The sequence below is a fragment of the Leptidea sinapis genome, chromosome 32 (assembly GCF_905404315.1).
Source record: "Leptidea sinapis chromosome 32, ilLepSina1.1, whole genome shotgun sequence".
NCBI lineage: Eukaryota > Metazoa > Arthropoda > Insecta > Lepidoptera > Pieridae > Leptidea > Leptidea sinapis.
In genome coordinates, this window is record NC_066296.1 from 8144014 (window position 1) to 8163409 (window position 19396).

The window sequence follows — 19396 nt, forward strand, 5'->3', positions numbered from 1 at the left end:
AAGCCGTTACCCTGACTTGTAAATGCATATAACCTCAGAAGATATGCATACTTTTTAGAGATACAATGTACCACCATAAAATTAAAACTAGCTTGTCATTCACTTGTCTTTTGTAATGTTTATTCTGTTTCTAACGTGGTTACGTGAATGTTCCTGTGTTCTGTTTCGTGTTATTTGTGGTGTTTTTCGACGACTTTGGCTTATTTCCTGGAATTTGATTCATTCTTTGCTTGTACGTTTGACTTGCGCTCGTACACCGGACACCAATTTTCTGCTTTCTCGACTGACGATTTTTTCGAATTTACCACGTTGCGTTCTGTTAAGATGTTGGACGCCAAACAACTCCAGCCGTCAACTAGTCAGGAATTCCCGCCCTCGACTAAACAAGAACCTCAACCGTCAAGGAGTCGTGATTATTTTGAAGCCGATGAAACACCAATTAAACGACATTACTACGTTGAAGAATTAAAAGAGATGTGGAATTTAATAAAGGTGTATCAACTTTTGCCTTTGCTGAGAGCAAAGGAATGATTCCAAGGAAAAAATTTGTAATTATCATAAAAAAACCAATGACGATTGTTTATTCATCCAATCGGACTGTGGGCTCTTTTATATGCTTTAAAAAGCATGCAGAGGCAAATATAATGTTAGCCGAGGAAATGGTACTTGGTTTGGCGGTATTAGAATAACATTTCCACAAGTATTTTAATGTATGCCTATGCATGCAAGTGGAGATATTATGAAATGAAAATGAAATATATCTTTATTGCAAACCACAAAATAATATAATAAAAATTGAGACTACAAAAAGCAATAGGTGGCCTTATCGCTTAAGAGCGATTTCTTCCAGGCAACCTGTAATGGAGTAGTTTATTTGAAACAATAACAGAAGGTGATATTATCAATGTGCATATAATTTAATTATGATACCCAGAAGGAAGATTTCACAAAGGGAGAGCATTGCCTTTCTAGGGCAACCATAATATGTTCTTTACCAGATGGATAGGCAATCATTTATTAGAAAGATTTCTGGTCCAGGCAAAACTGTTCAAATTGACGAGAGCAAGTTTGGCAAAAGGAAGTTTAATAAAGGTAAGTTTTGACTAACAAAAATGCATGAAATAAAATAAACATATCCTATTGCATATTGAGTATAGAATTTGTTGGGGAGTAGTTTCCAGCAGAATAAAACATATGATTTAATATTTTCGTTTTATTTTCTTCCTTTTACATGTTTTCTCCTTATTTTCTATTTTTTCACAAACACCAATTTTTAATTACCTTAAATTAAAAATTTGGTGTGTAAAATTAGCCTTTTTCTACATTATGTCAACTGTCATCTGTGACACTTAACTTTTTAATTCCATAGACTATGCTTACTAATTTTCATTCTCTATGTTTTGGAGATAAGTATTGGTACCTCAACAGAATTAAAATGAAGTTTATTTTATTGTTTCAGGACGTCATATTGAAGGTCACTGGGTGCTGGGCCTTATAGAAGATGGAAGTGAAGACCTCTGTTTAGAAGTCTGCCCAGACAATATCCGCTCAGCCGATTGCCATAAATAAAAAAGCATGTGACTGAGGACACCACCATACATACTGACTTCTGGCGAGCATATGATTGTCTGGGGGATCATACACCACAAAGTAAAACACAGTGATCCAGAGAACCCATTTGTGGCTGCAGACGGCACACACACTCAAAGAATTGAAACACAGTGGTGTGTTGTCAAAAGGTTTTTTCAAAAGGATAATTTCAATAATAGAGAAAATTTCACTAACTTAATATTTGAATATTTGTGGAGAAGATTCATAGAAAAACAAAAAAAGGATCCATTTTAAGAACTAATTAAAGGAGTAAATTATGTTTACAATAATAAACAGTTATAAAAGGGTTCATTGTTTTTTTTAAACCACACTTAGAAAAAGTAACAAATACCCAAAGCTCTATCAACTGCAATTCATTAAAATTGGTTAGGTTAGGTTATGTTAGAACAGTTAAAACAACGCACGAGCCGAGCGTAGCGTGCCGCGGCAGCAGCCGGCGAGGGCCAGAACCAAATTGTAGGTGTTTCCCCCCATTAACAAATTAGGGAGGGGGGAGGGAAGACTTTTTTTTGTTTTTTCTTGAAAACTGAGTATTACGTTGTAATAAGAGTGGTGGTATCACTATAATCGTGGACCATAGCTCTGTCAAATACAAATCATTCGACACCCACGGTGTCGATCTGCAGGAATATCTCAAATTATTACTATGAAGCGTGTAAATTTCAATTTGGCCAAAAGAAAAAACAAATAAAGTTGATTATGAAACCATAAACAAAATCAATTGTTTTCCTTGAAAATCCTCGTTTATTCCAAAATATAACTGTTTTTCATCATTTGTCGAAAGAAAGGTCTGTGTAAAATGAAATAGAACTAAAAATCAAATAATTTGCACTTATTATAATAGATTGTTTCACTAGCTTTCAGATTAATTCACTGAAATCACCGTAACTATAAGCATTCTTTTGCTACATGTAAAATAATACGTATAGATACGCGCTCGCGCGAAATTTAAATAAGCGATTTTCAACAATTAGAGAGCCGGCAACACAAAGGGTTAATCTACTCGATTACATGAAAAACACCCGTTAGGTTTATGGGCACAAAATTTCCTGATGTAGGTTAGACCTCCATATTAAATTGCATTAGATTTTTCGACACTAATTACAATTGATTATTTTGAACTTGTTCTAAAAGTATCTACTATACTATATAGGTTTAATATAGATACTGTAGGAAATTAACCTTCATAGCTGTAATGATGTCTTTGCCAATAATATCGAGCCTTTTTCATTTTCACGTGTGGAAATTCATTCCAACACACGCTTGTTTGTAACAGGCATGTACGTTACATCTAAGATAGACAATAATTTTCCCTCTGAACATGGAGTCAGAAATGAGGCTCGTATACTACCGCAAGACATTCCTGTCAGGCGGTTGCAATCGACGATTATCCAGAATAAAGTACGAGGCAAAAAGAGTCCCCAGAAGATCGGCCTTCTATTTAAAAAACCAAACTTGAGTTTTCTAAGAAAATCACAAAGTTGCTCATTATCCACATACAAGAAATGTTAAACCTCGGAAACTAAACCTCTATTGTTTGCAGGATCATCCACATCTAGATATAACCATTGACAAAAACAGTTTTAAACTATGTACCTACGTATGCGTAGGTATATTTATTAACTTCGGGAATTAAGAATAAGCCGTTTATGACTTATTTTTATTACCCTTTATTGCGATGCCGTCAATCAGAAGCAATTAATGCGATAACAGATTTTAAATTTTAACGATATATTTTGTTGAGTTTAGTTTAAGCTATACAAACAATATGGTTCAATTTGTTAAAAAAATACTAAAATTTTCAATATTTTTTACAGTAAGTACTTACCTATGAAATTTAAGTTAATATATTATATACAATGTAATTTTTGTTATATTTAAATATTTATATAGTGTTAATCTAAAAATATATTTAAAAGAAAATGTATGTTTACCTAAAATTCAAGAACCGTTAGCCCAATGGAAATGGAAATTTGCCCACGTATAAAGGGCGAAATAACACTCCGATGAAGGTTAGTGACGGATAGGTGGCACTGGTGGTAGTGATTTTTTTCGATTATATATCATAGAGTTCGAATTGATATGAAATTTTGTATGTATACATGCATCATTGGTAGATCTAAGTGAAAAGTACACCGTACTCAATTTAACCCGATTATAATCATTGGTCTACATCAGACCTCGGAGCATCGACACCCCGTGCAGCTAAATATTTTTATAGTAAATATATTTTTATATAGAAATTACTAGGGTCTTGATGCATCTATAAAATTGGCTGCGTTTGGAAGATCGTTGCAGGCTAGTCTATCTAGAGTGACTAGACTACTCGTATAGTCAGATCTAGCAACTACGATATGTATGGTATAAATTGTGGAAAAAACATGAAATACCATGGTATTTTCTGTTTTCAGAGATTGACGAAGGGTTGAACGTTATTCTTGTCCATAATATTCATCTGATAAGATACGTCTTAGGTTAAAACCATAAAATTTTCTTTCTCAAAATTTCAGATTATGTTTTTAATCATACTTTAAATATGTTATTCTTGCAGGTATTATTGGTATATTCCCAAGATGAGGATGGTAAGTTATTCTTACCTTACTTACTAACGTACCTATAAAAACTCAGTTTTCTTGTACGTTCTATGATTAAATATTATCGTACTTTGTTTTGACTGATGAGATACTTAGTATGATTTCTTCAGGAGATGCATTATATACGAGTATTCGTTGTTAGTAGTTCTTGAAGCAAGGATTCTTTGAGTCATAACTTACAATAAATTTTTAAATAACTACCTTGACATTATTTAACAATTAATAAAGTTATCTAAAAATTAAAGAATAAATTTCTTCTTATAGAATAAATTTCAACGCTTTTGTAGATCTCATATTACTACAAGGTATTTCTTATTGATATGTGACTTGACACATAAACTACGACGGGCTTTGTAGAACACCAATAAAGTTTCTCAAATAGGTAATTTCTTACACATGCCAGCAGTCTGAAAAAAACTTCTAACTATGCACCAGTAACTTGCTTTTATATTGATTACCAACAATAAGCAGTAGCTTATTTTACTACCTACTCAGTAACTTAATGGGTCAGTTAATCAATTGCCCATTTTTGTATATCGATCAGGATTATACTCAAATGGTGTCGAATAGTGTCCTAAATAATAAACATTACAAAATAAATAATAAACATGTAAATATATTGTTTATGCAACAGTTAGTTATGTCATACTAAACTTTAGTATGTGAGCCATAAGGTTGAGATTTCCTTTAAGCCTTTCGTGAAAATATGATGTGACTCTCTTAACATTATTAATTATTGGTGATTATATTTATAAGCCATATGAATCTATACAAATTGGTTAGAATGATATTTTATATACATGTAGTACTTGGTTATTTTTAATTTTATTAGATTTTCTGCCAACGGAACAAGCAGAAGAAGAGGTATGTTAAATTTTGTCTTCTTTTTTTATCATTCATTTTATTTAAGTTCCTGTAATCCATTTAAGTTCCCCTAGCTGGGGCAGGGGCATCCACAGTGCATCTCCATTTTTTATCATACTTGTCCATATTATTATAATAACATATAGGTATATGGTTACTTTTACGCTCATTGGCCAAGATATTTAGCACGCGGGCTTTTTACTTTGCTATACAGCACTCAAAATATAATCAAATAGTAATATTATTTACTCAATTATATCACAAAAAATATCACTCATGAGTTTAACATAAACATATAGGTATGGCCTTATATGTAAACTTGGTATAAAGTTATACCTGAGAATAAACGAATCATAAACAAAATGTCTATTTAAACACATTTAAGATATTCTTGGTATGTTCTCCGATATAAATTTATTCGTAAAGCCGCGGCCGATATTTTTTCACTAACGTTTAACACCACATCGGAAAAGTTGGGTATTAATAATTAGAAGAAGTGGTAAAAACTTAATTGCCGCTCTGCTATATATCAGTATTTACAGCTTCAGCATTTTATATTAAGTATAGTGTCATAAAATGTATGAAAAGTGATGCTACAAAATTACTTAAATGTTTTTAATACCTTACCTTACCTACTTCTGTAAGTTAAAAGAAGAACTAAATAAATCATGTACGTGTAAAAAGTGCAGTACCTATGTGCACCATTCCGAATATTGCCATGAAAATGAAATGTTTGTGCATTGATCACTGACCTGTATAACTACCACTGGACAGGCTGTTTCATATGTTTGACAGCAAAATTTTGTGCCCTTTTTGAAGCGCCATTCGCATCCAGAGAACTAATTTTGACTTATAATACAAATGGCTGCGAGAGAAGCGAACAGTACTTTATAGTATTTTTGCATTTTGAATTAATTTCGTTCGTTTTACGTGTAATTTATTCTTCAAGAATCAACGTAATAAAGTACACAATTTTTTTTGTAAATAGTTTCCCACCAATTATCACTAGTTTTAGTACCGCAGACTCTCGCTACATGGCCAACAGTGCCAAAATGGCGAATATCAAACAGTCACAAAAGCACTTTGACATCCGCTAGTCCAGTGGTATATAGTAGAAATTAGTGGCTTTGATAATGGCACTTCCACGGTTCCTTATCGCATAATACCAACTTGAGCATAAAATTCGTTTAATACTTTATTATTATACCACGTAAATAGAAAATGAACAATCTTCTATCTACATATCATAATAATGTGACACAATATGTCGACAGTACTAATCTACATTTTTGTTTTTAGTGGCACATGGATTTTATGCCGGTAAGTTGAATTGTAGTATCAGAATTATTTGCTACTTTAGCATACTACCTCCTTATAAGTTCTGAATTGAATAAAATGGCACTTATGGATATCAAAAGGGTATCCTTCTTACCATTAAGCACCCCTCTTTGAAGTCAACATTTTCAACTTCTCATCATTTTCAAATGATTTTAGAAATTCCAATATTAATTGTAAAGTGTTGCAAAAAAATTTACGTTAATTAATAAATAAAATACAGGAGTTATTGAGTACATCAGTAATGATAATCCACACACACTATTTAAATAAAGGTATTATTTTGTATTCCCTTTTTCTTCATTTAAAAAAAATATTATTCTACAGACCGGATATCTCCCAGACAGTGTTTACCGAGAACTAGCTTGGTACGGCATAATGCAAATACAGCCTCTACACCACAGCACCAAACATAAAGTGGCCGCGCAATTGATGTGGCAACACACGCTCGGTAGACCACATGTCATCATGGAAAGTCCACCTCAGGTGAGTCGGTATACCTAAGGTCCTCCCACAGACTGTAGTTGTCATGTCTAATGAATATTATGCTTTAAAATTTTCATGGCAGCCATTTTGGTATATATACTTTGTTAAAAAAACCTGTACGATAATTGACACGGATATGAAGTCTAATGCGGAGACACCACTAAAAATAAAAAATAAAATCAAAACCCCATAAGTTAAATGCTACCCGCCTGCCGCGCGCGCGCCCTTCTTGTGAATGAAATGGGTATGTAGGCGGGGAAAAATTAAAAGGCAGAGGTGTCCAAACTTTTATAATTGGGTACATTTATATTTTTTTTTCTTTTTTTAATGTGCTGATTTCTTGAAAATAAATATTTATTTGTCCTCACTTCTTGATATCAATATACGCCTCAAGACATAGTACAGGATTTTTTTAACAACCTGTATATTCTAATATCCAATTATTGTAGTTTATGAGATTTAGTCCGCTATGAGGAAAGCATATAGCCGTATGAATGGACAACAGATTTAGTTACAGGCTTACGTTGATTACCTCTTTGCTACGAAACCCTATAATCTGTTCAAATAATAACAATATGTTATTGGAGTGATATTAACACAACCATAATTGTCATGTTATTTAAAATATTTTCAGTCCTTGCAATCAGAGGGTAAAGTTAGCAGGCAGATTCTCGCTGAAGAAGCATCGAAATGGTCTCGTGAACAGAGAGCAGCTCAAGAGGTATTGATGGAGAACATTAAGAGTGGCGGCAATGGTCTTACTGTTCGGACTGTTGTGAGCTCATCGCATAAAACTGTTTACATCATACAGAATGGTACGATACAAATGTGATATACAAATGTAGGTAGTAGGTACGTACCTACTGCCAAAAAGTTCCTCTACGTGGAAATTATATGCGCTTTTTAGTTTCTTGTCTAGCACTGAATGAATCAATTTTATCAAACTTGGTTGAGTGGTTCCGCGTTTAGTTAATGAGTAACAGGCAAACGGAGACATAGGGTACTGTTTTATTTATATTATAAGTATGGATTTTTTCTCATAAACATATAAGTGGGTGAATTCTTACCACAGGGCGCTAGTTAGATGGGTACCACAGCGGCACTGTCGCTACGAATTAAAAAAAACAAACACGAACCTTATACTTCACTCTTCTCAGTCTTAGTAGAAAATGAGATTTTTGCAATAGTTGTAGTTACATACATCTTCTGCAAATTGACTTTTAAGGTGCTAAATATTGTGCGAATTGTACTACTGTAGCATGAGTCTATATTTGACGGTTCGTTTTCTGATACAATTATATAGTGTTGATATTAAACTAGCCACTAGAAGATCCGCCTGACCAAAACCAGCCTATGAGTTTGTTTCGTGGTCTTCTTAATACCTAACTTACCATCAGGTGATTTCGGGTCACTAATGTAACTAATCACCGCTGCTTAGGCTCGTGAAATCTTCTCTTTAAGAAAATGGTTATACAGTATTGATAATGTTATTAATATACTTACAATAAACAGGGAACTATTACGAATGTCCAAATGGATCTGAACCGGATCTTGACGCGTATAGAGTCCAAGCAAATATGCACGAGAGAAAATGTACGTATTCGAAGGCATCAGTACCGGTAACTGTTGACCCTTGTATTGAAGCGGAGGTGGCTCCTATAGAGTATTCATTCCATGAAGGTTGGATGTTTTGTCTCGGCAACGGGGAAAGGGAAAACAATTATTTTCAAAACGGCACAATCGATTGTGGAAACAAGACAAAAGTAAGTTAAGTGCTAAATCCATTAACTTTTTGTGACTTTGCTTTTTGACTTGAAATCAAATAGTATTTTTACTCTAAGAAAATGATTGTAAACAACTCTGTTTACAAAAACAACTAGGTATGTCAAGGTCAAGGTTTATTTCCTTTTAACAATAACAACTTTCTAACAATAATATAGATAATGGTATACAATATGGTTCTTGCATATATGAAATAGAAATAGGTACAAACTTGTTAGCACATTTGCTAACGTTATACAAAAAATTAACAAAATCCGTGCATTAATGTTGTCAAAAAGTAGACTTTTCATTTTGTGCAAATTTGAATGTACTGTAGAATTGGGTCACTAGGTCAGTGATTCAATAAACTCGAATATTTGATCGAAATCGGCATTACAAGTTTTCCGCGCAAAAGTTGATTAGCGTGCTCATGAAGCCACCATAGTAGCTAGGACGTGTAAATTTATCGCCTAAACACATGGTCGGATTTGGTCCGGCCGAACCATCGGACGTGAACCGGTATATTCGATTTATGTCACATTGTCCATCGCACAAAATTACCGTCCGGACCAATGTGTACGACGCTGGACCAATTGGTGTGAGGCGTCCACCCACGCTCACAAGACCGTCCCATAGTCCAGCCGTACCAAATCGGACCATGGGCTTAGGCTATTAATACACATGCCGGCGTAATGTTACTCTTTGGTGACGGCGTTTTTCAAAGGCAATGGTCAAAATTCGGGCGGCGTAGGGTTAAGACGTCTTCAATCAATAATTAGCTTCCTTTATAGGGAGTTGTAATCGATAAACATAAACCTGTTTAAGTTTAATTTGAAATTGTTCTGTACAATTATTGTAAAAACACGATTTTAAAGCTAAACAGCTTTTTATGTTCGTTTTTATAAATTATGAAGTAGTTTAGAGATACAATAAGGAACAGCTAAACAATAACAATTTATTACTTGTTTCACAAGTTACGTAATTTGAAAGCAACCAATCAAAAATTGTACAAACTTACTTGTTCGCTGCTCAGGAAATCACACAACAGGAACACAGAGGTTTCGTAAGTAATTGAACTTACAAAAATATAGGTACTCTTTTTTACAAAGCTTATCCATACAATAATTTTTTATTGATTGTTAAAAATGTTAAAACATTCGAATAACACAAAAAACTAGTTTTTAATGCCTTGTTAGGTTTTGATAAGCAAGTGTAAAAAAAGTATCAATAAACTAGAATTGTGGAATATTTACGCGTTTATTTATTTTGCCATTTTGAGTGTTTGTTGATTAAGTTATTAACTTAACTTTCTAAAAGTTCAAGTGAAATGTTTAAATCAATTTTCATTTCTTCGCTAATTGTTAAGACCTTGTTTACGAGAAGTAACAACCGATTTGCCGATTGTGTGCTACGTTGTCGCTCCTCGGGGTCAAAGTACGTTGTCTAAACAGACTTCTAATTCAATTATGATATTCATTTGCTTTGAAAATTTTACTTTTATAATTTAGATTTACCAGTGGGAGGTTCCTTTGCACAGGATACCGGCTATATAATGGGTACCATGGGCGCCTATTTCTGCCATGAAGCAGTAATGTGTAAGCATTACTGTGTTTCGATCTGAAGGGCGTCGTAGCTAGTGAAATTAATGGGCATATGAGACTTAACATCTTATGTCTCGGTGACGCGCGCAGTTGTAGTGTCGCTCAGGATTTTTGGGTTTTTCAAGACTCCTGAGCGGCACTTCATTGTAGGGCGTATCAATTACCATCAGCTGAACGTGCTGCTTGTCTCATCCCTTATTTTCATAAAAAAACATTTACCAAAAATTGTAGGTTTCACTTGACGAATTCCTAAGTCTTTGCGCGATTGACAACAACATAGTAATAACATTCGATTACTTCGGAGACGAGCCACGTAAGGATATGATGCACAATGCTACCCTCTGTACAACTTGGGACCCCTGCCGACTCTCTTATTTGTATCGACTCGAGGTGAGTGTGGCATGTAAGCCTTCTCAAATAAAGATATTTCAAACGCACCAAAAGAAGTATATTAATATCTGCAGAAGCACGGTTCTCGACTGTTCAATAAAAGCAATATTAATATGCACTTCACTGTATAGGTACGACATTATTATTAATCTGAAATATATCGTATTATCTTGCAAAAAACATATAGATAGTTCCATCTTGTCCTGATTTTGTAAGTAGCGTGGGGTACTTTAGTTACCGTTTTTATGGAAGAGTAGAGGTGACGATAATCAAGGGAACGGGTCAACTAATGGTAATTGGTCACCGTAGTCTATATACTCTATCGCGACATGAAAGAGGCACCGCACTAGAATGCCATGTTGCGTGGAAGAAGTTCCTTGAACCTTGCACTGTGGAGGAACGCAACACATCCAGGTTCGTCCCATGTGCTGCGATGGTAGATCATCGGCAGTGATCAGGTAAGTTCCCGGGACAAATGCTGTAGGAAACACAGAGAGAACTGGAACCTCGTCATTTCAAGAAGATCTGCGTGGATTTGGTGGTATAATTTCGTGCTGATACTGGAGTGCACCAGACCAGAGTTGAGAAAAAATATTTATATATGGCTGGACCTGCGCCTTATGTCGCATGTGAATATGGGCCTTGTAGGAATGCTTCCTCTTTTGAACGACCCAGTAGAGTGGATGTTAATATCATAAAGTTATGAAGGTGGATGACGAATAATATAACACTTTAATATTTATTAGCACATACTTGCTTAAGAAAATTTGTGTTTTAAAAATCATGTCCCGATGGTAAGATGCCTGAAGAACCCTTGGCATGATAGCGTCATTTGAGTTCCCTGTTATTTTATTTTATTTGAGACAGAAATTACTCCCAGAAAATATCACTAGTTGTCAAATTATTCATTTCCATAAATCTATATATTTTTACTAAAAATATGTTTATTATAGCCACCACCTGTTGAGCTAACGCCTTCCTTCCCATCTGAGACACCAAATCCTTGCGATACCACAGTATGCCCTGAATGTGTCGAAGGTGTCACTGATGACGTGGGAGTACCCATGGACCGTAAGTTGCTTTACATCTTAACTATTTTATAACTGGTCTATATATTTATTGTCTTGCATACTTTAATGTTTTATGTTAAAATTGCTTTTAATTATGCGGAATGCGGATAGATTATTTGCGTGTTGTCTAAACCTGGACGTAGATTTCAGTGGCATTTTATTACAAGTGTCATGCATCTAGCACTTTGCAGCCAAAACCTCCCGTACACATGATATATTGCTATGTATACAGATAGATGTCATACCTATTAGGTATGACATCTATCTGTATACATACAAATATATTATTTTGTGGCTCGGGATAAGCGATATCTACATTTTTTTGTCTTGAATAGAAAGAAAATAAAGTGAACGCTTCACCTGGCAAGTAATTATTGCCTACCATAATCCAAAGAGAAAAAAAAGGGGAACTGCTTACCTTTTAGATTAAATAAGGTAGAAAATTAATTTGACTTTTTTTGACTTATTCTTGCCCATCACTGGGCTTACTGAGGTTCAAGTAAGTATGTTAAGTACAGGATACCAATGAATCAAGGCTGGATCCGAATGAGATAGCTTAATACACTCTACAATCTGATAAATACGAGGGGAGACAAATACGCCTAGCAACTGAGCGCATACGTCTCCCGCGTAGAAATCTAAATAAGAAGTTAAAATAAATATTATAAATTGTGGATTGTTTGCGGGACGACTGTCGCCTATATAAACTCACATTATATTGCTACATACGCTTGCAACGCTCCGGATATTGAGATTTTAGTGCAGCACTGGAGTGGGAAAACGAATTAATTTAGAAATCCTACAGTGATGATGATCGGCACATATTTTATATTAAAAAACCATCGTTAAAATAAGACTTACTTTTAGTATGCGCAGTTAGAATTACTGAAATACTCCATATTTAAGCATCGTTTCACATCCGCCGTTTAGACTCATACTAAACAATTGCTTACACGATGGTGGATCGTAATTCACTTGTGAGGCGACATTTTTAACGCGGTTATGTCACTTCTAGTAGTTAAGAGACTATTGCAAAGAATATTTTACTCTAATGACGACTATTGTCTGTTGCTTAACTTTGTTTCTATGTAGATCAAAATATTAAAGCCTCGTTTCATCAATGGTTCTAAATCGAGCTAAGAAATGTTCAGGATATTCCGAACAAGTTTGATAAATATTTGTATATTGTTTTTTGTGCATCAGTAAGCATCCTGGAAACCCAGCGCGGCTTTTTTTCATCCCAGCGTTAATGTCTCTGTGTCCTCCACTATAAAACGTAGGTACTGTGCCCCGAACATCTGCTGAAACAATTTGTTCAACTTATTTAACCCATTGTCCGGTCACTACCATTGTTGGGCGACCCAAATGAGGGTTTACTTTGGTGGATATTATTCCACATTTAAATGCAGAGGGCTGACGTGCAACTGTAGAATACGTTAGAGCATTTACACTTAAAGTATCCTGTAAATTTTAATTAACTTGTTCTGCACTGAATTTTTTCATGCATATATACTTAACCACCGTACGATTTGATTCGACAACAACCTGTGACAAAATGTAACATAAGATTTTATTTACTAAAAACAAAAGATATACTTATTATTTTCGTTTGCACCTTATTCTCCCTTTTCATTGTTCAACAGATGACAGATCCCTCTTAGAGAAATAAAATGTTTTTTTTTTCTTTTTTGTTTAAGTATCAAGTTTTAAATTACAATTTAATATTTCTTTCAGTTTCTTCAGGAGAAGAAGTGTGACATGAAAATTTGCGATATTTTTGGCTGTATTTTATATTTTAAGAGCAATAAATATTAGTACCTGTATATTGTTTTATTTAAATAAAATTATTTGCCTTTATATGACAGCTATTGCCTGATGAGCGTATTCATCATAAATCTGGTTATTTATTTATTTATTTATTCGATCCACCAGTGATAATTACACATTAATTCAAGCAACAATAAAATATTTAATCTAAAGTTAATTCTAAATGCATTATCGTTTAAGGTAGATACAGCATGCAATTAATATAAAGCTTACAAATATTTATATCAAATGAAGTACTTATACATAATTTAAAAAACCGTATTAACTTATTACCGAAAAAAAACACAGTGAAATAGTTCTAGGTAGTTCGCTAAATTGAAATCAGTTAAATTTAAAATATATTTTGTTAATATTACTAATTATTTAATTTATCACATATTAAAATTTTACTTCGGAATGTTTTGAGTGAGTCCCCGAAAGGATCCAAATGTTTGCAACTATCGTTTAGTATTTTAGACATCCTGGAAATTGGTGATTTTTCAGAATTGAACAGTTTTTCGAAAAGGTCTTTGAAGAAGTGTTATTGCTTTGCGGGGATATCGAAAGGGAACATTAAATTTAGTCTTGAAAACTAAATCAGGATTATCATAGATGTTGTTAAGGCTCTTATATAGAAACATCAAATCCAACAAATCTCTTCTTTGGCTCAAGTTATGTATATTAAAATATGTTAGCCTTTCTTTATACGAAGAAAGTTCTTTAGCTTTTCTTGAGAGAAAGCTAGATGATAGAGAAAACGCCTTTGTATCCTCTCAATTCTAAGGCAGTGTGTTGAATAATGTGGCCTCCATATGACACTACCATACTCTAGTAAACTTCTTACCAAGCTGTTATATAAAAGTATTTTGGTGTGTACATTTCGGAATACTTTGCTGTGCCTCAGGACAAAACCCAACATCTTTGAGGCTTTACTAACTATATTATTTATGTGTGGAATAAATGTTAGCTTCTCATCAAAGACCACACCAAGATCCCTGATAATATTTAGACGTTTTAAAGGAACATTAGCAATGACATAAGGGTAATAATTGGGATTAACTTCAGGATTATTCCGAGTGAACGATATACAAGAACATTTTTCTGTGTTAAGTACCATTCCGTTAACCTTACACCAATGATACAATCGATTTAGATCTTCCTGTAAGAGTTTAGCGTCTTCAAAGTCCTCTGATGATCTTAAGGAGCTTAAGGTCATCAGCAAACATGAAGGGTGTTGAGTGTTGAAAACTATTTGGCAGGTCATTAATGAAGGTATTAAAAAGTAAAGGGCTTAGGTGCGAGCCTTGATGTTATGTTAAACTTTATAGCGTCATAACCATGCTCGAAAATCATTAAACTGTATGAATGGCAGTGCTCATAAACACTGGTTTCCATTAATTTGAATAAATTCTTACTAAGACATCTCAAAACTCAATGGATGTTGTTGTTGGATAAATCAACCTTTAGCTTTGCAGCTGATTCACCAGCTGAAGAAATAATACGCAATAGTAGAATCGTTACCAAAACGAGTTCAATATTTCATTGAAACTAATAGATGTCATTTCGTACACACCTACTAAATTAATTTAATTTGGAAAGGATGTGAAAGACTTCATTTTAGATATAAAGTTTCGTAGTAACATAAGCAGTAAGCTTAATACCTACACAATCAATATCTAAATAAAAATAGGTAATGTATTTATTTTTCAAAACTACCGGGTTCGATTGAGAACTAGTTTTTTTTTTTTAAAATCAATGAATACGGTTTATCTTATTTTGCACGTTGAGAGAGTTATTGAAAGGGGTTTTTTTCTAATTAAAAAAACATATTGATGTATTTTCTACTTAGAATATTAACGCTATTTTCTATGTGTCTGTGGTACTTCTGATGGATAATGTGATTTAGTTAGAGCTGATAGCTTCGTTGCCAATACTTTAAAAATACAACAAAACTGTCAAATGTCAATGTCAAAATAACGTGTTCTAAACTTCTACGCTGTGTACGGAGTACGGACACCGGAATTTTAAATTGTAAAGTTCATTTTCAATATCAATTTAAGTATTTACTATTAACAATGGTATTCGATTCAAAGTTTCGCAATACTCTAGAAAATATAATCCACAATACACCACACGATCCTTACACCTTGCCGGTTTCAAAAGAAGCATTCCTAAAAATACATTTTCAAAATTCTGACGTGAGTTTCTGTAATACTTGTGCAATGTTTGTGTTATATTACATATTTTCAATAGTTATTTTTTAAGTTTTTAGAGTACTTCTAATTTAGAAGATGGGATATGGCCAGTATTACCGTTTGCAGAATCAGATATATGTCAAGTTCACATAATTAAATGGCGAAGATTGTCTGCTGTGGAGGCAAATTGTAAACCTGTATATGAGGTGGACTTTGATATTACAGTAAGTTAATGTTACTGCGTGTATATTGATTGTCCTCACAATAGATGACCCATAATATTATGCATAAATAAAAACATATTGCTATCTTCCATATATATATTTGTACCTAAATAATTGATGATGCAGGGTTCGTGCTGTCACTCAAGTGGCTAACGGAAAGCTAATGATCCTTGTTATGATTTAATGGTAAATCTTGGTATGTGGTTCAACTCTGTATAGTTGTATTTAGGATCTACGGCAGGTGATAACCTGGCCATCAATTATTGCATATTAGGATATTGACCTGAGATGTCACTCTTTCAAATCTAAATGATTGTAATTCTTTTTATTGGTTTGTCTCACTCCTGCGAATATATTATCAATATATATATTTTACTCATATAAGGAAATTGACTTGAAAAACCCAGAATTATGTATTAAGAATAAATGGTTATCTTAGTGATGATACCACTAAGGTTAGGGTGAGAACATCAACTTTGGTGATTTTCCCAACATCTACGAATTTGGATATTATATTATCTCCTGAATAAAGATTTACATATAAACAACAATTAATAAAATTTCATTTAAAATTATAAATTTTTTTTACTAATTATTTGTCACTTCTTATCATGCTTAAATGAATAATTTTGCACATTTGAAGATTTATTTATTTATTATAAAATATATATTAAAATATGTGGTTCTTCATTATTGTCATCTAATCTAATTATTTTTTTTAGGACAGTTCTATTAATTTTAAGCCTGGAGATACTATAGGCATACTTCCAACAAATACAGACACAGAAGTGGATTTTATTATTAGTCACTTAGGGCTAAATGCAGTTAAAAATATGAATTATTCATTGAGCATAGAGAATGGGAAAAAAGGTAAAATACCACAACATATTCCTGCAAGTTCAACAATTCAACATGTTCTTAAACATTGTGTGGACTTGAGAGGACTATTTAAAAAGGTATCTAATAATTCATATCTAAATTACAATGTATTAGCTCCCCAAAGCCATTTTTTTTTCAATTTGCTTATGCCATGCCTTGAAAAAGTCATAATGCTTGTCTTTTTAAGTTTTGGTTTGTTCAAATGCTCAAATGATTTATGAGCTAATTAGTATTTTGAACAAGCAAAATAAAACAGGAATTTGTTTTGACTTTGCATATATAGACATAGGGTATTTAAGTATTTTTTGGTAAATTACTTTAAGTAATTCTTTTTCCGAACGGTTACCCTAGCATACTGCAAGTTTTAAGAAAAATAAAGTTGAAATGAAAAATTATTATTTATTTGTTTGTAGCCTGTCACTCAATATTAACTTTTGTTTGCAAGGATGTGCAAAAGGGCTGCATATAGTTTGCCAAGCACTAAACACTCAAACCTTGGAAGGCAATATTGAAAGAAATCTTAATACAAATTAAAATACATGTTGGGGTTGTTTTAGACTTTGTTATCTTTATGATGAATGAATACTCTTCTTAAAGGTAGTTTTATCTGTTGATATATAGTTGAATTTTAAGCTTAACAACTATTCCTTTTTGCAGATGTTTCTACTTCATTTATCAAGATTCACTGAACAAGAATTAGAGAGAAGAATTTTGGAATATCTTTGTAGTAAGGAAGGATCTAATGATTATACCATATATATCCTAGAAAAGAGATTAAGCTTATGTGACATTTTTCATTTGTTTCCATCTTGTAAGCCGCCTGTACAAATATTATTTGAACATCTACCTAGATTATTACCAAGACCATATTCAATTGCAAATAGTCCACAAGTAAATCCAAATATTGTTAGGATATGTTTCTCTGTAATGGAAACTGGTGTTGAGAGAAAGGGGCTAACAACAGGTTGGTTAGAAGATATTATTTCAAATGATATGAACATTACAATGAAAACTTTGAGTCTTGATGACACACCAAATGAATCACCAAGAGTACCAATTTATTTGAGGAAGAATGTCAACAACTTTGTGTTGCCAGATCATGACAAACCCATAATTCTAATTGGTCCAGGGACTGGCGTTTCTCCATTTATTGGTTTTCTTCAAGAAAGGGAGTCTTTTAAAAATGAACAGATACTAGGGAGTGCTTGGCTGTTTTTTGGATGTCGGAACGCTGAATTGGATTATATTTACAAAGAAGAACTAGAGAGATTCTTACAAAATGGAGTATTAAGTAAACTTTGTACAGCATTTTCAAGATCTAACAATTGTGAATTTAAATATGTACAGGTAACTAGTAATACACCTTACCCTTTACAATGTACTGCCACTCAGGTTGCTTGTAAACCTTATGGAATTAGGCATTATTTTTCCGAAATCTATAATTATCCAAATGTGAGTTTTCAGACAATGTTGTGCCAGAATTTGGCCTGAGGGTGCCTCATGTAGAGCCTGGCCACTTTTCATTACATTTCTCTTACATAATTTATACATCTAGATAGTCTCTTGCTGTTAGACAACCAATAAAAACAGGCCAGGAATATTAGTTTAGTGTGCATGACAAGCTGTCTTACACTCGCGCTTTTATCACACTTTGTGTTAGTGTGTGTGCAATTGCTCAAAATAGATATTAGTTCTAAAATAAATTTTTTTTTCGACATTTTCATAGCTGTCATAGTCTATCTAGATGCATAAATGCTCGTAAGACATTTCTGATCCGATTGTGGAATGTACACATAGCTAAACTTTCCCAATAATTTGATTATATAAATATTGTCCAGTCAATTTACTTTCTTCTTGGTGGGTCCAGACTCCAGTACTATGTGGGTTCATTAAAAAAATTTGCTCACTTAAGATTCTTAAGAGTTATTATATAAATAATCACTTATAAAATGCTCACAGAATACCTTTATTTATTTAAGGTGTGTGCGGATGATGCAGCTAATGTACTCAATAACTTTTGTTTTATATTAATTTACATTTACTTTCTTGACTTACTGTAAGGCACTGACTATTTGACGTTTGAGTATGTTTGTTGCATCACTTTACATATTATTATATTGTAATTGAAATGATTTGTATAACAATGAAAATATAAAACTTAATTTAAAATAGTGGGAATGAATTACTTGCTACTTCATCTCATTAGCTCAACCCTTTACGAAGTAGCAGTAGATTCAATAAGAATAATATTTTTTGACACAAGTGTAATTTCCGTGACTTACATGAATAAAGTGTTTTTGATTTTGTAGGATGCTATATATGCTCATGGCGAAGAAGTCGTTAAACTTTTGAGAGTTGGCGCCTATGTATACCTCGCTGGTGATGTAAAAAATATAGCAACACAAGTAAAAGATGTTCTTATACAATGTATTGCCAAACACAATAATTGTTCAAAGGATGAAGCAAAAGAATATTTGACTAATTTGGAAAAAAATAAGAGGTATCTCGTTGATATATGGAATTGATTACCAAATTTATATCAATTTGTAAATAAAATATTTGTTGTTGATGGTTGTTGTT

The 19396-nt window shown here is 33.2% G+C and overlaps 2 protein-coding genes across 4 annotated transcripts; both read left to right on the top strand.

Annotated features, from left to right (window-relative positions):
* Window positions 1–3321: 3321 nt before the first annotated feature.
* LOC126974464 (uncharacterized) lies at window positions 3322–13533 on the top strand. Its single transcript, XM_050821972.1, has 10 exons — window positions 3322–3427; window positions 4163–4193; window positions 5038–5069; window positions 6369–6389; window positions 6732–6890; window positions 7525–7705; window positions 8403–8653; window positions 10484–10642; window positions 11596–11713; window positions 13447–13533. Exons 1-10 carry the CDS (start codon window positions 3380–3382, stop codon window positions 13467–13469), a joined length of 1023 nt encoding a protein of 340 aa, XP_050677929.1. The 5' UTR covers window positions 3322–3379; the 3' UTR covers window positions 13470–13533.
* A 1976-nt stretch (window positions 13534–15509) lies between these two features.
* LOC126974450 (methionine synthase reductase-like) lies at window positions 15510–19387 on the top strand. Of its 3 annotated transcripts, none has more exons than XM_050821943.1 (5): window positions 15510–15716; window positions 15791–15937; window positions 16660–16893; window positions 17474–18163; window positions 19126–19387. In XM_050821943.1, the coding sequence occupies exons 1-5, from the start codon at window positions 15594–15596 to the stop codon at window positions 19339–19341; spliced, it is 1410 nt and encodes a 469-aa protein (XP_050677900.1). In that variant the 5' UTR covers window positions 15510–15593; the 3' UTR covers window positions 19342–19387. The 3 variants fall into 3 exon arrangements, with proteins under 3 accessions (XP_050677900.1, XP_050677903.1, XP_050677902.1); XM_050821946.1 differs by having other exon boundaries at window positions 15574–15716; window positions 15772–15937; XM_050821945.1 differs by having other exon boundaries at window positions 15575–15716; window positions 15784–15937.
* Window positions 19388–19396: the final 9 nt, after the last annotated feature.